This window comes from Tympanuchus pallidicinctus, unplaced genomic scaffold, assembly GCF_026119805.1.
Source record: "Tympanuchus pallidicinctus isolate F22 unplaced genomic scaffold, pur_lepc_1.0 scaffold1, whole genome shotgun sequence".
In the NCBI taxonomy this organism is placed as follows: Eukaryota; Metazoa; Chordata; class Aves; order Galliformes; family Phasianidae; genus Tympanuchus; species Tympanuchus pallidicinctus.
Window position 1 is genome coordinate 99107359 of NW_026294618.1, and position 18916 is coordinate 99126274.

The following is an 18916-nucleotide window of genomic DNA, read 5'->3' on the forward strand; positions in this document are numbered from 1 at the left end:
ATTTCATCCAGAATTGGTCCAGGCTAGGTCCCTGTCTCTTTTGAACTGTTTCAAGATTAAGACCCTCCAAATATATACTTAGGATCTCATACGAAACTTAAATCTCAATACCTTGGTGAATATTGTTCATTAGGTACCTTTGCTTTATAGCTACTATTCAGCCATTTTCCCTGTACTTTGCACTTCCAAAAGTGCACATGTGGCCATTATAACTCCCAGTCCTCAGCAAGCAGAGTCACATCAGCATTTCTCTATTCAGAGAATCCGGAACTGCTTAGACAGAATAGAAGTGTAGATTCAGAGTTTAATTTTAGACCAATAAGGCAACCACAAATATCTGCAAATATCCATCCCAGATGTGAAGTGGAGGGACAGCGGTACAAAGTCAGCACTTGTACCTCTGGCTTCAGACTCTGGAGCCTGCTTTTCTGCTGAAAGCTGCCCTTTCTTTCCTCTGAAGACCTGGTCATGATTTGTTTGACGTACAAGGCTTCGTGCATTTTCAGTTTTACCGACAGCAAACCAAAATTAGTATAAGACATCCCCTACAGTACGAGGAGGTATCTATCCCCTCAAACTGTACTCATTATAAAATCAATTCTTATAACGATGTGGCTTCTGTAGCTGTGTTTGGTCGTTATCAGTTGCAATTCCGCAGACTAATTGCATGCTTTTTCAGATTAGGCAGACCAGTGTAATACTGTTACATGGACAATTAATTTAATGCAACCCAACTCTCAACAGACTTTCATCTGGATTGCTGGCATGGTGTTAAAGCACTGATAGAAATAAAAAACCCTTTGCTTGAGCCTGCTGTGCAGAAATTTGCATTATATTTCCCATGCCTGAATTGGTCTATTTGAGAGTATGATGCCATGCCCTTTGGAGAAGGCAGGAAGACACAGTATTGGTGCCTCCTGATAACCTCCTTCAAAGACTCAGGTATATGCTATTTTGTTCCGAGTGTGAAATCAGTTTTAATACTCAGCTGGTGAAATGGGCATCCCACTTATTCAGGTCAGTACAGTGTGTGTGTGTAACTTCAGAGAAGTAAGGGGATGAGGAGGAGAGTCAGTGTTTGAATCCATTTCTGAAATGCCAATAACTTCTAAGATATACTAGCCTGTAACTGCCTGTAATTCAGTGGATCATGGTAGGGAGACAAGTTTTTCGTGCTCACAAGGAAAGTGGCATGCGAGAGTATCAAGTATCTATTTTTAAAAGGTCAAAAGCCTCCAATATTTTTAAGAAAAATAGCTTTTCTTTTGTAACCTGTTTAAATCAATGGAGTCGCATTTTGCTGTCGCTGTAGTGGGAAATTTCCCAAAGGAGATTCCATACTAGCCCGTTTCTGATCAGAGCAAAATAAATAAGAGCTCAGGAGTCTCTTCTGCATCAAGACTGGTATCCCAGTGCTTAATTTTTTTGTTCAGACTTAGCAAGGGCTGTTCCCAGTGGGTTCACCCAGTGGATCCTGTCTGGGATCCACTGTTGTAGTACAGAGTTCCCAGGGAGGCCATTGGCACTGAGAAGTGGCACCTGATATCTTCAGTATCACTGGTCATTGTAGACATCAGTAGGGTGAACAAAGTTTTGAAGAATCAACAGCACATCAAAAAATGAACTCCCAAAAGCCAAAATGCGCATCAGTGGTGTATCACAGAGAGTATAAGGTGAGCAGATCATGGGTATAGCCAGTGCACATACCTCCTTTGGATCAGAACTTAATGAAAACTGCAATTGTTTGCAGGGAATGGGTCACACCCAACACTGCAAAGGAGGGCGATGTGGCTGGAGAGAGGGGAAATTCCCCTTTAAAGTAGTAAACTGTGTAGTAGTACTGTGTGCCATGTCTGTGTGTGAACAAACAAGCACTCAGAAGATCTTGATCCATGGGCCACTAGTCTGTCAACAGGGAGGTGAAATGCAGAAATCCATAAATCTTCCTGCAACTGCAAGCATCGTACAGCTGAGCTCATCAGTCAGGCACCCATTACCCTGTCATTGACTGCTCTGCTACTGATATTATAAGGTCATTGTGCTCGAGAGCCGATGTCACCACACACTGTGTAAGGGACTCCTGCTGTCATCTGCCTCTGAGCTGCCATGATTGCACTTCTTCTTACAGCAGTTTCCCATGTCGTGATCTGTGTTAAACCTCTTCCTCTCTAGATTCACAGCGTCACAGAACAGCCCATGTTGGAACACACCTCAGAAGACCATCAAGTCAAATCTTTTATGAGAAAAAGGAGCCCAGATGAGATTAACCAGTACCTTGTTCAACTGCATCTTGAAAACCTCCACCATATCCCTGGGGAGGGTGTCCCAGTGATGAGTTGTTCTCACTGTAAAAATTTCTTTTTTATATCAGAATGAAACCCAATTTGTACCCGTTGCCCCTTCACTTCTCCATGTGGCTCCTTATGAAGAGAGGGCCTCTGTTCCCTATAGCCACCATTTCAGTACTGCAATACTCTGATGAGGTTTCCCCCAAAGTCTTCTCTTCTGCAGGGTGAAAAGACCAATTCCGTCGGTCTTTCCTCAGAGGGCAGCTTCTCCAGTCCTATGATCACCCTTGTGGCCCTCTCCAATCTTTCTGCATCATTTTTGAATTGTGGGAGCCCAGACTAGATGCAGTGCTCTCGATGTGATCTAACAAGTACTGAAACTAAGTTTGAGCAGATGCTTAAGCGTTGTGCTGTACTGGGGGCTCAGTGTGTGCTTTGGGGGTTGGGAAGTGCTTGGTTTTATTTTTATAAGGAAATTGCTTCCGATTATCTTATGTAGCATCTATTCAAAGGCTTGCGTGTATTAGAAATTATTAATTTAGCTCAAATTGCTGTCTAGATTTGGTGTGATAGCTAGCACTAGAGCTAGTAGTAGTATAATTCATTACAGACAAACAATGTAATAACAGTCCCATCTTCTCTCGTGATGGCATATAATAAGATATGCATTATGAACAATCCTCTACGGATGTGTATTTATACGATAAGACAAATCTCATGCACAAATACTGGCCAGAACTCCCCTATTTCTGTTTGTAGTTCACACTGCAGGCATTATTTGCTCTCCTTTAGAGAGGATCTGATTCTGCTGAGTTGGTTATTTGGTGTTCTTTGGGTTTTTGATGAGCAGGGTATGCCTTTACCACTCTTTACCAAGAAATAAATTATTCTCAGAAATCATGCATCCAAACACAGAGCAGTGCTGCTCCTTGCTTGCAGAGTGTGACTGCTCTCCTAAACTGAGTTATTCTATATTTCTCCTTCTTACCTGAGTGACAGTTTATAACAGGTACATGTAGACCAGAAAGCAGAGAATAGCAATGGCCTTCTGTTAGAAAACTGCACTTCCATGCTGGGAAAAGGCTCAGAAGCCCGTTTCTTTCCTGAACAGCTTAAACCACAGAGTGTGATGATAAGTAATCTGTCACCAACAGGGTTTCCTGGGAGAACTTTAGCAGAAGATGCAGGGTTCATCAGGAGTTTCTTGTCATTATCTCTCAGCCCTGCAGCTCCCTGAGCAGAGACAACAGAGCCAAACACTAGGAGGGTTGCTGGCTTCTGCCTATGAGATGGGTGACCCCCCTGCTCCTAGTCAGAGGATCATAACCACAATGGCTGTAGCAGTGGGTTGCCTGAGATGGAACACAGCAAAATCATTCTCAATGGGTATATTTCATTTCCTTGTTTAAAAAAAAAAATTATTCATGTGCACATGAAGAGATATTCGTATGAAAATTAAGTCATTTCCCTAATTATCTACTTTAATCAGTTCTAAATCTCCCATTTTTTCTAACCAAAACAAAGCACAGAGCCCATCTCACACTCCTAGAAAGCCAGAACATCATCCTGACACAGAAATGTTCCATCCTAAGAGCTTGAAATACACCTTGAAGAAGGGTCATGTTATCCAAGTTGTTCCAATGTTAGCTAGCAGATTAGATCATAAAAAATCATTACCCCTGACAGCCCTATCTTTCATGAGAGGTCGCCACTGTACTCTGGTTTCTAAATAAACTTTTGTTTGCCTATATAAGGCCAACAAATTTGCAGCATTTAGTCCTGAGCCATTTTGTGGTGTGAAATCTCTTCTGACTAAATGGAATTTTTGGTACTAAATATTTGTGGTTTTTTTTCCTATGATTCTTTTTCCTGGAAAACTTATTTTCAGACTGTGAGAAATGACAAATATAAAGCTGGTGGTCCAAAAAAGAGCAGAAGCAAAACCAAATCTTAGAAAGTTGATACCTTTTGTGTCATTAAATCTTACAAACTATTGTCTTGCAAGTGAATTGTACTGTCAAATAAATACGGCATAGTGAATAGCGGCTTCTATTCTATACCTTATAGTACAAAAAGAAGAAAGAAAGTAGGAAAAGAGCAAAAAGTCAATCCACATTTTTCTGTGTATGTTTATGAGTGAATTCGCCGTGGTGCAGCACATCAAAGGTAACCCCAGATCCCTCCTCAGTAGTAAGGACCTTTGGGAGCCTGGGCTCTTATCCTAGCTCTCCTAGGGACTTGCTGCAAGAGACCAGAGCAAGTCACTGCTCGTTTAGTGCCTGTTTCCACTGCTTCCCTTTGTCTGCTTCAGTGGGAAGCTTTCCAGCACAGAATCCCTTACATTGGCTGTGTAATTTATATGGAGTGGAGGAAACCAATGAAAGCATTTTATTATTGCTCGTAGACAAAGAAGGATATTCCAGAGCAGAGATCAAGACTTCTTCTCTAAAAGCTGTGAGATGCAGAGGGGGAACTACTTGTTAAAGTAAAAAATGCCAAGCCACTAACTTGTTTTTCTAAAGCAGAAGAGGTCAGATGAGTAGCTTATCATTTTTTTTGCAAGGCTGTTGTCTTTAATCAGCAGGTGATTTTCCAGGTACAGTTCAGTTGTTACTCAAGAGAAAGTGGAATACTTTTTATATTACTTGCAGTAATCTTTGTGATTACTTTTTGAATGTCAACTCTGTACCCAGATGATTATAATATAATCCATTATTTTACCTCTGGCCCATTTGGATCTATTTGCAGCTATCATAATTTCTAAAGAATAAGCTACCTAAGAGCAAGGGATAACTACTTTACAATTGTTTATCCAAGGTTTCATTCCAAAGATGTCTGCAGCTATATCAGCAGAAAAATCCAATAGACCATCGCAGTTTCATCAAGTTATAGTTGCAGTCCAGTATCTACTTCCTATAGCTGATCTCAGGCTGGGAAATAGCATTGTTGCACCATTTTGAAAAATGGCCATGGTGAATCTTTTGGCATAATCATTTTTATTCCAACTTCAACGATTACTGCCAGCATAAGAGACGTAATCAGGATGGGTTGCATGGCAACAATTCCCTCTGACTTACCAGGGGAATTCTTGAACTCTGAATCATACTAAATAAAGCCTGTGCTATCTGTTTGCCACCCCACAGATTAAGGAAGAAAAGATATATGCCTCTGGACTAACAGGATGCATCTGGTGTGTTGATAACATCAAGCTGGCCATTTTTGTTCCACAACTCTGTGTCTACAAGAGGGTATTCATTGTACATAGAAGAGATCAAGCAGGGGGTTCCCCAGGATATGGAAGAGTTCTTGAAGTCTATGATCCTTTCCATTTGGATCTGTCCATTCTTGGCTGAATTTCAATTTCTGGAGTTTTCAAGTCAATACAAAAGCACATCCTGCAGCTTGAGGATGTGTCCTATTTCTTGAGAACTTTTTAGACTTGTTCTCTTTTCTAGATAACTTTCATCTCCTGCAAGTTAAAATCTTGCACTAAATTTCAATTGGTAATTAGTGATGTCAGAAATGCAGTAGGCAGTAGTGGCTTTGCCTCAGGAGGTGTACTGTTCTGAACTGCCTTAGTTTGCCTTTGGTGGCAGTTTGTAGGCATTTCTGAGGTATGTTTTCTTATCTGTTGTCCAGCTCATTTTTAAAACGGATCTGTAGTTTAGGAACCAGTTTCTTCTGGATTTTTTCGCTTTTCCATTGTCTGCCTCACCTTTTTACTGAAAGCATGGCTTGAAATATCTTGACTTTTTGATTATTTTTCAGAGAGATCTCACAGAATGATGCCTTGGAGATCATAGAAGCAAATGTGTTTTCCAGCCTTCCCAAACTACATGAAATGTAAGTAATAAGCAATCTAAATTCAAAGGAGACTATTATAGGTAAGTGTCAAAGACTTAGCAGTTTGGTTCAGGCAAGTTGTGAAGAATTTGTAGTGATACAGGAACACTGGAAACCTCACTTTATCTTTCCCATCATCTTAGCCAACTCTCCCATTCTTTCCCTTGTCAGCTTATAGCTTGTCCTCAAGCCACCACCAATATCAAGAGACAGTGGGGTTTACTGGTCTGTGGTTGGCTCCTCTTTGGAAGCAGTTATGCTCTCAGAAAAAAAAGAAAAAAAATCTCAATGTACAGTACCACTACATCCCTGGGTAACTACACATATTTTAGCATGCAACCACAGACATTTTAAGATCTATATGTTCACATATTTCCTCTGATGTTTCATTTTCCCATTGCAGAAGAATCGAGAAGGCCAACAACCTCATGAAGATTGATCAAGATGCCTTCCAGCAGCTTCCAAGCCTCAGATATTTGTAAGTCTTTTTGGTCTTTGAAAGCACTACAGTAATTTTAAATAATATGTATGAGTTTTTATCCTAGCTGTGCTGAGCACTTCACTAAGACAGGATAATGCTCACTCTTCCCTCACTAGTTGCCTACTAATGATCTACATTCTCATACTCAAGTCTGTATATTGTCTTAAGAAAAGTTGAAGGTACTGTTCTCTATGGGGAATCCATGGACATTCTACAGTGATCTCCAAACACAAAATCTTTGAGCTTTTCTAAGCAACATGTTGAAACTAAGTGATGAGAAAAGAATCAATGCCTTTATTTTATCAGTATAAAAGCAGATCTTGGTTGAAATTCCTCCTGAGAGCTTTAGGACAAAGTCTCATCTGTCTTTATCACAACTCTGCTTTCTGTTAAACTTTGTGCACGTGATCTTAAGCATTGAATTTTTTTTTCTTCAGCAATGATAGTGCTATAGCAGTGGTTTTCATTAACATTGATTGTGAGAAGATTAAAACCTTAGAATGCAAATGCACTGGTGTAAGCTGTACATTTATTTTATTAGCCACCTTCATCAAGACTGCAATTTGCACAACTGTGGTGCCATATCTGATCCCGTGGGGCTGCCATCATGATTCAGTGATAACTGAATCCATCCTTAAAGTAAACTACTCCTCAAAAATATTTTCACAGCTCTTAGTGCATTATCCTAACATGCCCAATGGTAGATCCTCTGCTATGTATTAAAACCCAAATGCAGTCCAATGAAATCTGTTTAGCAGTAATGTTTTTTAATGACCTTAGCTCCCAAAGTGCTCTTTGCTGAAAAATGGCATGTATACCAAGCAGGATATTTTCTTGATTTTTCTAATGTCCATCCTGCTGAGCACGTATACCCAACCCTCTTTTCTTTGTTCATATAATAAGCTTCACTGATCACAGTTTATTCATTTGAATACATTAGTGCTTTGTTTTCAGATTATCTGCTTCTTAAAGATGGGATGAAATCAGATCAGTGATCCAATAAACATGAGCGATTCTAGACTCCCAAAATCACTTGTGTCTGACAGGTTCTGGGCTCATAAATGCTAAGAGGTGTTGGTTTGAATTTTAGTTTTAAGATTCAAGATTTAACATTTGGACTTCAAGATATACTGTTTATTTAATGACATACAAGTTGCTAGAGTTTAAACCATCTATAAATCCGACTGTGTGATCAGATTTGCACTGCTGTCTCTCTACACAGTATTTCAACCAGTATTTGCTTCACCAAATTCATAAGGCACTTTGACACACTTTCATTTTTGTATGCGTGTGACTACAACACAGATTCTCTCTTATTAGTAGGGAAATAAAACTTTAAGCTTGCACTGTCACAAGAAGAAACCTTGTGCCTTTTTCCTTTGGTTTCAAGCAAAAATTTTCAGATCAACATTTGATGTGAATGATTCTAACTCCTCAGCTCATTGAAATTACAATCACTAGTGCGAATTTGCTCCAGCTGAGGATCTAGTTTGCCACTCAGGATTTATAGCACAGTTTCAAGTTCCTTATCCCAGTGATATTCCTTCAAATTTCGTATTTTGCAATAGGTTGTCATAAAATTTAGACATATGGGTTTTTTTATCCTCATCAGAGATGAAATGTTGTTCATTGCTTTTGATTACTGTAAAATAGCACTATGAGCAGTGAGAAACTCCTTTCAACATTTGTCACTCCGTACTCCTCTATGCATTGACTCAAATGTTTAGAGATTTTTTTTTTTATAAAAATTCAGCTGCAGTAGCTCTGCCATGACCTCTAGAAGCAACAGATTAAAAAGACAGAGGATTGCTTGTCTAACTAGCCATTGCCCTCACCTAACCTTTGGCCAGTTTCACTCAGCTTTCCAGGCTTTTCCAGAAACACACTGATTTGGTGGCTAGAAAATTTCTTCTAATTTTATTGACATCCTCTTCATTCAAGTTTGTTTTAATTCCAAATCTTTCCTCCAATCTAAGTTGATAAAGTCCATCTTTGATGTTTTCTTGATTAACAGATTTATATTGTATCCCATTTGTGTCCTTATTTTACAAGGTAAAAAAGACTCCTTCCAGACTGTAAATAGTACAAAAGATGCAGATATTATGATCCCTAGAGTATGAACAGCTGAATGTGCCTTTCATGCTAACAATAAGATTGGGAGTAGCTCCATTGTGGGTACAAATTAGTGTCACATCATTGGCTCTGGTGAAGCTACATCAATTAACATCACAGGGATTTGATCAAAATAGTTTTATTGAAACAGATTTTCAGCAGTATCTGAGCTGTGTTCCCCACTGGAAAAGGGCAGATGTGGCTGAATTGGTAGGGTAGGAACTCGCTGGACTTGCAATTCACTCTCAGATGCGCTGGCACAGGAGGACAATTCCTGGACATACAGGAACTCCTGTCCTGTGCTGCATTATCCACACCAGCCATGCAGATGGGTCTCGACAGAGCTATGCCTCCTGTTTGTTATTCTAAGGAACAGCAGCCTGGAGGTGCCTACAGATAAACCTGTGAGTGATTGAACACTGGGAAGTCATTTCTGAAGAAGTGATTCCTGCCTTCCTTTGCCTGCCCTAAGATATGGGGAATGTTCCCTTTTCAGCTAATCCTGCCTGCATTACTGGAGCAGAACATGAAGTCCCTGTAGGAGTCTTCCAGTGAGCTTTGTGTGATACTGTTACATTGTACTAACATCACCCTCTATGTACAGTCACTAAAACAGGGATCTCAGGTCTGTGCCCACAGCTGAGCTTCTTGTTGTTCCTTCTGAAGTTTCCAGCCTCAATGGCAGCAAAGGAGATGTGTAGTTTTATTCCTCATGACAGTGCAATGACTATGATGGAACTGTTAAAATGCAGTTCAGAAAATGTTGCAGAAAAAAAAAACAAGTATTTACTAGCAGTTTTCAGGGAAGAAAAGAAAAAAAAAAAAAAAAAAAGATGCAGTTGATACAAATTAATCAGTGTTAATGCCTGAGATGGAGGCCAGACATCATAGCCCATGAGTTTTAATGACCTTTGCAGTTCCTTGCAAGGCTCTCTCTGTGCTGCTTCAAAAATGCTTGCATAGCCACTAGATCTTACTTACGAGCAGGCAAGAAGCTCTGGCTAACATTGTCAGTCCTCTCATCAGCTTTATGGTCTCATTACAGCCACTGGGTGCTGAACATTAATATGCTTTTATCTGTGCCAACCTGAGCACAAATACATTCTCCACTCATCCCGCTCCCTCTGCCTCTTACATCATCATTACTGGTATAGCAAAAATGCTATGGAGAGAAAAATACTTTAAGACAATGTTGAGATCTCCTGAGCCTTCTAGAAAAATGCAACCTAAACAAAAAAGTTTAGGTCAGTCATTTAGAAGCTGTGAAGAGGGTTGTTAATTGGCCTTCTTGGATACACGCCGAAGAGACAGTCTGCTTCAAAATGGTAACTTGCTGACCTTTTCATCAGTACAAGATTATTTGTCTGGCTCTCGCTAGGGAGAGCTGTGGCATTGTCTCTTTAATAATGCATTGATGACTTTTCAAACCTATTTTCTTGCCAGAATTAGTGTCATACGTAATCTATGTCTTTTTTGGTTCTTTTTTACAGTGAATATATCAATGTCCTGCATTAAGAGATCTCATCTTAAAACAGAAAGATTTAAATGTAACCTTTTTTTCAGACGAATTTTTAGGGCATGCAGCTCCATTGCTGGTGGGAAGCAAAATGTAGGTCATGAGAACCTATTTGATCTGTAAAATATTTTGTAGTTTAGGCTTGTAGCTGCTTCTACCTGCTGCCCTGCTTGTTGGAGGTCTTGACACACAGATGTCTGGCATGCTTCTTAAATCCATTTGTTTGATGCAGCTAGGTACACCTAGCAGAGATGGCCATGTGGTCTGAAGTCATCCATAGAACCTTTGCTCGGAGGTGGATTTTCAATAAAAAGAAGTGATGGTCCACTCACTCCTTTTGCATGAGAGTCTACTGGTTGAAGACCTCCCCTACCTCCCAGCACTGTGTGCTGTGGATTACAGACTTGTCTTCACGGATTATAGACTCTAGCCTACGAGACCCATTCCCATGAGTCAAAGGGCTCTCTGTCTCTAGTCAGCCCATGTGCAGCACAAAGCCACTAGCATGATGAAGGGGTACATAAATAATGCTTCCTGAGTGATGCAGTATTTCATTGCTTACCTTGTGTTGGCAATTTAGCAAACATCCGCAGTAAGTCAATGAGCTGAGCTGAGTGCCAGCTTTTGTCAGAGTAGCTTCAACTTGGTTTATAAGGAGCAGGGAAGTTGCTATATCTGGAAATGAAGCAGCCAGAATCTTCTAGGAATTCACTTCTGAAAAACCTTTTGTTCTCTGGTGATCACAGTGCAATGTTTTTTTTACGTGCTGACTCCAGTAAGCCTTCTCAGAAAGACAATTAATGCTTTGGAAAGCAGCCATCAGCGATTTGAAACACATGTTCTTACCGAGCTGTTTAGATACAGCAAAGGGGAACTCAGTTTAAGCTGATATTAAAGAGGACATTTGTTTAAAGCGAAGCTACTAAGGATGTGTACGTTAAATGATAAAGATACTGACAAAACTGTGCTGCAGTAAAGTTATTCAGTAAATTGGATTATCTACATTTTAACGAGATTACCCACTCCAAGGCCTCTGGAGATTTGCTGGTGGAATAAAAAGAGAAGAGAGATCTAGGCCACAGACTAGCTGCATGTTTTTTCAGTTCTTTTTCTGCAGTTAATTAAAAGAACATCCTCTCCTGCTCCTAACCACTGTTCTGTGCACTCCGTACCTCGTACCTGTAGATTTATCTCAGAACAGAATCATCTATGATTCTATGATTTGTCAGAACACTTGGCTCTTCATCCCACATTGCTCATTGGACACTAGTATAAACCAAACCCTGAGCACCTTGGGATATTACTGGGAAGATAGGACTGTGGCATCACCTAGCATGTTTATTCACACATATAAGGCAAAAGCCCTGCTAACCAGTGCAGCATTTTGTGATGTTTGGAATAAATTGCCACTGGGAGCATTGCCTGAACAGAACATGTGTAAGTACCATCATCCTTCATTACAGGAACAAAAGGATCAAGATTTTCTCGGGAAAGTAAAATAGTCCTGCAACAGCCACGCAGTATTTGGCAGCTGTTTTTGTCTTCATTTTCCTATTAAAGCAAAGGCATGCCATGATTTGTATTTAACAAGTAGCTCTTGAAAAGAATTGCGTGAATTTTAGTATATGACTCATTTAAAATGAAAGGCAGCTTCCAGACAAAGCCCAGTACTTGTTCAGCATTTAGAGAGTGTACTTTACAATACTATAAGTGGGGATTTGCAGGCTCTCCCATTGGTTCGAACTTTTTTGGCTAACTCCTTTCACAAGTGCAGAAGTACTTTACATAATTATGGCCTTGTGAAATCCACCTGTTTCGTTAATAACACTTTCTATTTAACCATATGTAATAGTTTTCCAAAGGCATTTTTTAGAGCTTTCTTGGTCAAAATTGACAGCTGTGATTTTTAAGCTAATGCAGCATCAGACCACTCTGACTCCCGGGATAAAACAGTCATTGACATTTCAGCAACGTTTCCAAATTGGCTTCATGAATATTCACTACACTTCTTAATACATATATATTTTTCCTACATATAATGCAGTGCTTTTTGTTACGAGGTAGATAACCAGTTGGCTTTTCAATGTGAACCTCTGAGGATATCCAGATATCACCTCAGAGCTCAGATGAGTGCTTATGCAAGTGAATGAGTATTTTATGGACCTTTTTGGTCCTTCCGGATTTGGTTGTTGTATTTGTCTGTTTCGCTTCAGTTCATAAAACCTGAAAGTTTGAAGCTCTTCTGAAATAATCTAGATTAGTAATAAACATAAAATGAATGCTGTTACTTTTTTCCCAGTCCCAGGCAGTGCTTTTCATCACCATTCAACACCATCAACTGTGCTCCTCTAAAATAGAATTACCCCAAATATGGTTTCTCCCTTGACTTGTATGGGGGAGAACTCAGCTTGTGCTTCTCACAGAAACCTTTTTACATTAGAATGCCAAGTTTCCTCTGGACAAACATTGGCTGACAGTTTTTTGCAGCTTCAGTATTAAGTTCAGTGTGCTTTCTGTTTTATTAGTTATAGCTTCATTCCTGGAACAGAACTAATCACCTTAATTTCTCCTCTTCTTCTTAGGTTAATTTCAAACACAGGTCTTAGGTTTTTACCTGTTGTTCACAAGGTACACTCCTTCCAGAAGGTTTTGCTGTAAGTTTTAATGATTTTATAAGTTCCTTATGAATGTCTTGCTGTTCTAACAAAATCATCGAGATCCAGTTTGCCTCGTGCTTACTTATTAGCTTTGTGGTAGCATTTGTGGTCACATTTTTGTAGGCATTGATGATAATGTAGCCTAAAGGGTCTCTATTCTCTGGAACTCCTTTCTGCAAAGCATTGTAGCTTGCACTCTGCCAACTGCTCTTCTATGAGTGCACAGGTACAGAGTCCCAGGGGACTGATAACAGCCTTTTAGTTTTGATTCACCAGCTGAAATTTAAACCAGGCTGATGGAAATGGGAATTTGTTGCCACCTGGTGACAGTTCTCTGGTCTGCATGGAAAGAGTTGCTGAACTTTGTGCTGTTTTCTCTGCATGGCAAAGAGAACAAAAGCCACTGGAAAATATCTCACTCAGTTAATTTACTGATTGTGAAAATGCCCAGGGAATGTAATATATTCTTCTGTGGAAAAAGTTCAGTGCCAATAGAAGGAAAAATATGTACAATTTTGTGGGAAAGTTTGTTTGTTCTTGTGTTTGTTTTCCCAGGAAAATTACATCTCTTTTCTTGGGGAAAAAAAAGAAAAAAATCACATTAAGATAAGAGTGTCTTTTTTTCATGGAATAGATCTTGACCAATATTTTTTTCAATTGATTGTAAGTATAATTGTATCAAAATCAAAAGGAAAACTAAAAATGGGAATTAAGCAACTATTTCTTTTTTTCTTTTCGATGAGGAATATTAATGGCATGCAGAAAAAGTTGTGAATCTTCGAATCTCTGATTATAAGATTTTAATCTGTAGGAACAGTAATCCTGCTGTTTGTCTTACAAATATTGTATACATGTATAATATACAAAATACCTTTCTGTTACATGCTTGACAGAGAAATTTGAGAACTGCACTTCAGGGCTCCATGAAGCCATAAAGCAAACGCAATGGCTGTGGAGCCACCGAACCTTCCCCCTGCTTACCTAGCATTAACTAGACTTGAATTGCTGTGTCCCACTGAGCAAGAGATTTTTTTTAGGTGAAATTCCTCACTTTTTGTAAGGAAAGCCTTGACACAAAATAGACCTTAGGTCCAAACCCTGGCTACACTGAAGCTCCATGAGAAAATTCTTGCTGACTTCAGTTGTTCTGGTGTTTAAATCCCAAAGAATAGAATCTGATGGGTTATTGAGGTTTGTGAGGAGCTGGTTGTTTCCCTTTTGCAGTGGGAAACTTTCACTTCTATGGGTGCCGCACTCCTTCCCTATTCTTCCCTCTTCTGATCTCAGTGTGAAGAAGGATGGACGTGTCAGTTAATACAGTGCTGTGGCCATATTTCACTCTCGGTATGAGATAATTTTGGAACCTCATTTAACTTCAAGCTTTGCAGATAATTCATTTTGTTCCATGCTTTCCAGCAGAAACAGCATGAAAACAACCATATCCCCAGACTAAATTATGAGTAATGCTGTTTAACTTCTTTGAGGTCTATTTTGAGCAAGCAACAGAATGTATATGTGCAGTTCTTTTTGTGTAGCAGTCAAAACTGCTGAAAGACTGAAATGCATACTTGTCACTTCAACAAACTGAAATGACAGGGGTCCTGCATTGCAAGTTCTGAAGCACAGACAAAGCTTATAAGCAACCTCGCTGACATTAGCAGGGGATTATTTTCATGGGTTTTCAGATCCCTTGCTGAATCAGACCACAAAGGCTAATGGTCCTTCCACTTTCTGGCTGGGAGGCTGAAAGAAGCCACACAACTTGTATTTAATGGATAACAGATTTTCTGGATGGTCAGTTGGGCTGTGAGACTCAAGCTTGTGTGCATTTCAATGGCATAAACCAGTCTGGGAGGCGGGCGTGTGAGGTGCGCAGAACAAGAGTCTGGAAATGTTGTGCTCCTACCTCTTTTTTTTTTTAACAGGAAGGTTTGCTCTCTGCAGGTGGTCAAATGTTCAAATGTCTTAAAAGCTGATGTTGTCAACCTTTGCATAAGAGTTCCTCAGACTGAATATAACAAAAAGCAGCATGTTTGAAATATTATAACGTATTGAAAGGCTCACAGAAGTGCAAAACAGGTGTTGTTTCCATTGTATTTTATTTTCCAGAGATGTGCAAGACAATATCCATATACGTACAATTGAAAGGAACACATTCATGGGCCTGAGTTCTGAAAGTGTGATTCTGTGAGTAAGACATGGCAAGTTCATTGTTCTCACCTGCTCATTCCTTGTCCAGAACCGAGTTGAGGATTCTGTGGGATGGGCTCTGTTCTACAGGCTTCCAAATTCAGTTGGAAGTTTTAGATTTTACCCCTTCTCCTGCATTCTCTGCATTCTGTTTTGCTGCCATGAAAAATTAATGTATCTGTGTTGTGTTTTCGTTGCTTTTGTTGTTGCTGTATTCTAACTCTGCTCCTTATTTTAGAACCTCTGGGTAGAGTAAATTTTGTAATTACTAGTGCCAAGGTTAAATGTATTCCACCTACAGCAACAGTTCATGTGATGCAAATTGTATTCAGAGGGATGGTGTGATTCATAAATATTTACAGTCAGACACATCAGTCAAAGGCATTAGTTACCCTGGCAAAATAGATGTAGATGTTTTGAAAATACAGTATATTTGTACACAATGTTAATGCATTGATACAGGCTGGTTCACAATGCAGTTCCATGCTGTGTGGTTAGATGACTCCTCGTTTGACTCGAGTAGTCATGTTTTTTAATGAACTACCTGGCTTCTTCTGCTGGCATATCAAACTGTACCGTGTGCTTACTAACAAGCTGCCTTCATTCCATCTAGCCAGTGGCCAGACTGGAAGAATCTCCCACTGTGTGTGCAGTTAACCTCTTGTGACACAACAGACAAAGACTGATTGATTTGGTTTACATTGATTTTGGTGGGAGCAGAGTCAAACTATCCATACTTGAAGAGAGGACAATAACAAGTCACCCAGCTGTTATCTCTCCCTTTTTCTCCATAAGATATCCACAACCTGTCAGTGCCAAGTTCCCTGAAGTTTTAAACATACACACATACATACATGAGATATTCATGCAACTATCTCAAATGTATTCAAGTAATGATACCCCAAATGTACTTTTTTATTTTTCCTCCTATAATTATAGTTTTCGCTGCTCAGATGGGACGTGGTTTTGTCAGAGTACTACACAGCACATACCTTATTTATTCCCATAATACCACTACAGGATGACAGGTGTATGCCAGGTTTTTAGTGTGATTTGCCCTCCTTATAGCAGTCGAGCATTCAAGACTTCCAAGGCACAATGAACCCCCACAGTCTGAGGAGAGCCAATTTTAGCAGGCCTACTGCAACAGGCTCCCAGCATGCATAAGCCAGTAATTTGGATTGCATCTAAGATTGCTTTATGCATGGGTCAACACCGAGGAGGCGAATTGTAAGTGGGTCTTAAACATACCAGTACCGCCAGGAAATGGTGAGTAAAAGCCCGTATGTCCAGGCTCTGATTTGTGCCTTTGTGTCACCTGTTGCTATCATAAGATTTCCAGATTATTTAGGGGAACCAGTAAGGGTGCTGGTTGAAGTGAGGGGAGAATGTGTCTCAGTAGAGTCTTGTCCAGGTAACAACTGAGAAGGAGGTATAACAAAGCCTTAGGATATAGGCAAAATGTTGTTTGCTCTCTTTGCTATCTGAAGGCAGTTTGCCAGGTGACATGAGTGTACAGTCCACACTGTATGACAACAGTAACTCAGACTGTATGACTCTAGTATCTCATTGAATTAGCATCATGTTCAGTGAGAAAAAGCAGTCTGAGCTAATACTGTGATTTAAAGCATACACATCAGCCTAATAGATTGGAAGGGATGCGATCAATTTAATATAATAAATATTTTAAATGCCGTAAGCAGGGACATAGCTCTCCTGTGTGCCTGCTCACTCATATCTAATAGTGCTATTGCAAGCAAAGGAGATGATGGCAGTTTTCCTGATGTGACCTGACACACACTGTAGGCATGGAATTATGCACATCTGCCTTCCGTGGTCAGAAGGGTAATCCCTTCAACCAGACCCGTGACTGATTTTCATAGCGAGCTGAGTTCACCACCTCAGACCTCAGATAAGTGGGTCACTTGCATGCTCAGCTTTCAGTGTGATTTAGGAACGTGGTGTCCGTGTTTACTGACAGTGTCACTAAATCAAGCCAGTTTTGCCACCAATCAGACTTGTCATGCCCTCTTGGAGAAAGCATGAGTTGCACTGCAACGGGATGAAAAATCATACCGTAAAGATGATAAGCATAACTGACCCAAATGTAAATTTCCAGGATCACTAAGGGAAGTGATGGAAGGAATTAAGCATTCATTAGTTAATGCACTACAGCAAAAAATTGTCAGGAAGCCCTACGGCTCCCTACCTGCTCCTCCTCTCAGAGGAAGGAGCCTGGGGAGATGTGGAGCAGGGCTGACGACATCAGAAGAGGCAGCTGGTGTGAGGAGAACTGTCTGCTTCCCAGGCAGTTTGACACCAGCCACATCCTTGTGTCCTTCTTGAGCCTATTTTAAAATAATAGTTGGCAAAGGTTAAGCTCTTCCAAAAGCGTCTTGGGAAAAGCAAAGTGTATACATAAGGAATGGCAACAGTAGGAAAGATCTCACTCATGCTGGGGTTAACCTGATCCAGCTTTGCTGGCTCCCCTTGGGATTCCCAGGGCAGCTGAGCAGCACTGGTGACTTCATCAGTTCCACCTTTGCTTCAAAAACTTACTCCAACTCATCTCTTATGGTAATGCTGGTTTGCCCTCTTCATATCTGTTCTCTGCAAGTCCTACTTCTAACTATTGGGATATTAGCAGCTGAGATTCATAGACATTTGGTTATTTAAATACTCATTTAATAATTTCTCGCTTGAGATCCTTTTCAGTGGTTTTATTTGCACATGAAGCTGTATCAGAAAAACTTTTGTTTTTTTCTCTGTTGCAGACGGCTAAATAAAAACGGGATTCAGGAAATCAAGAATCATGCATTTAATGGAACCTGCCTGGATGAGCTGTAACTATTTTTGTTGTTTACTATTCTGAAAAGCAATTATTAGGAGACAGCAACTTTTGCAAGGCATTATCTCAATCTCTGATTACTTTAGAATCGATATTGTGTTTTCCAGAAATCTAAGTGACAATCACAACTTAGAAAAATTACCGGATGAAGTCTTCCAAGGAGCCATCGGTCCTGTTGTTTTGTAAGTAATATTCAAATTTGTCTTTTCTCATTATTTAGCCCACAGAAGAGACCAAAAAAGAACATCTGAATGCCAGTCTGGATTTCGACATCTCCCAAATCTTGCAATTCAAAATTGGAAGTGTAGAAAAGTGGAAGCCATATCAGAAATATCTAGATCCGTGTTTTCACTTTGTCCTCAGAGCTTTTAGATTTTTTTATATCCAGGGATTTAAATCCAAAGTCCTCTCTGCAGTTGATTAAGCTCTATAGCTCTGCTTCATTTTTTTGCAGAGAAAATACAGTTTGTTTTTTGTTTGGGGCAAAATCAAGAATAAGTAGTTGGGTTTTCAGAGTTTACATCTGAATAGCTCACCCTTCAACTATTTACAAACAGTGAAGATTTGCCCTGCATCTCTGAAGCTTAGTTCCTAAGAGAAAATCCCTACCCTAGAAGGATGTGTATATCTCACACAGTTGAGATACAGCTCTCGAGTTGGCTGGCAGAGTGAAGAGCATGATCTCAGCAATAGGATGCTCCTGGATCTCAGCACTTCGCACTACACTTTGCTATGTAGTAAAACACCTGCGAGAGTGCTCAACTGCTTGTGTTTCTGAGCAAAAGCTACAGGATGTAAGAGCTGCAACGAAGACAAGGAAGGGTGTCTTTTTCTTGTGCCACAAATCACAAATTCATCACATCCTTTCTTTCTTCCCATCTGTCCTAGACATCCAGAGAGTCCTAGGAGTCAATCAGAAAAGGTGAAAACAGGTAAATGGGAGCTGATGGAAAACGTTACAGAGATTAAAGTGGTTAGAAA

At 40.0% G+C, this 18916-nt stretch overlaps 1 protein-coding gene across 4 annotated transcripts in view; it reads left to right on the plus strand.

Moving 5' to 3' along the window:
- FSHR (follicle stimulating hormone receptor) overlaps positions 1 to 18916 on the plus strand; it is a 213135-nt gene that overhangs the window by 180692 nt on the left and 13527 nt on the right. For all 4 annotated transcript variants that reach the window (XM_052698362.1, XM_052698380.1, XM_052698353.1 and 1 more), the window contains 6 exons: positions 6057 to 6131; positions 6535 to 6609; positions 12823 to 12894; positions 15007 to 15084; positions 17862 to 17930; positions 18043 to 18117. In XM_052698362.1, coding sequence (XP_052554322.1) covers positions 6057 to 6131; positions 6535 to 6609; positions 12823 to 12894; positions 15007 to 15084; positions 17862 to 17930; positions 18043 to 18117 — 444 coding nt within the window. The remainder of the gene's footprint in view (positions 1 to 6056; positions 6132 to 6534; positions 6610 to 12822; positions 12895 to 15006; positions 15085 to 17861; positions 17931 to 18042; positions 18118 to 18916) is intronic.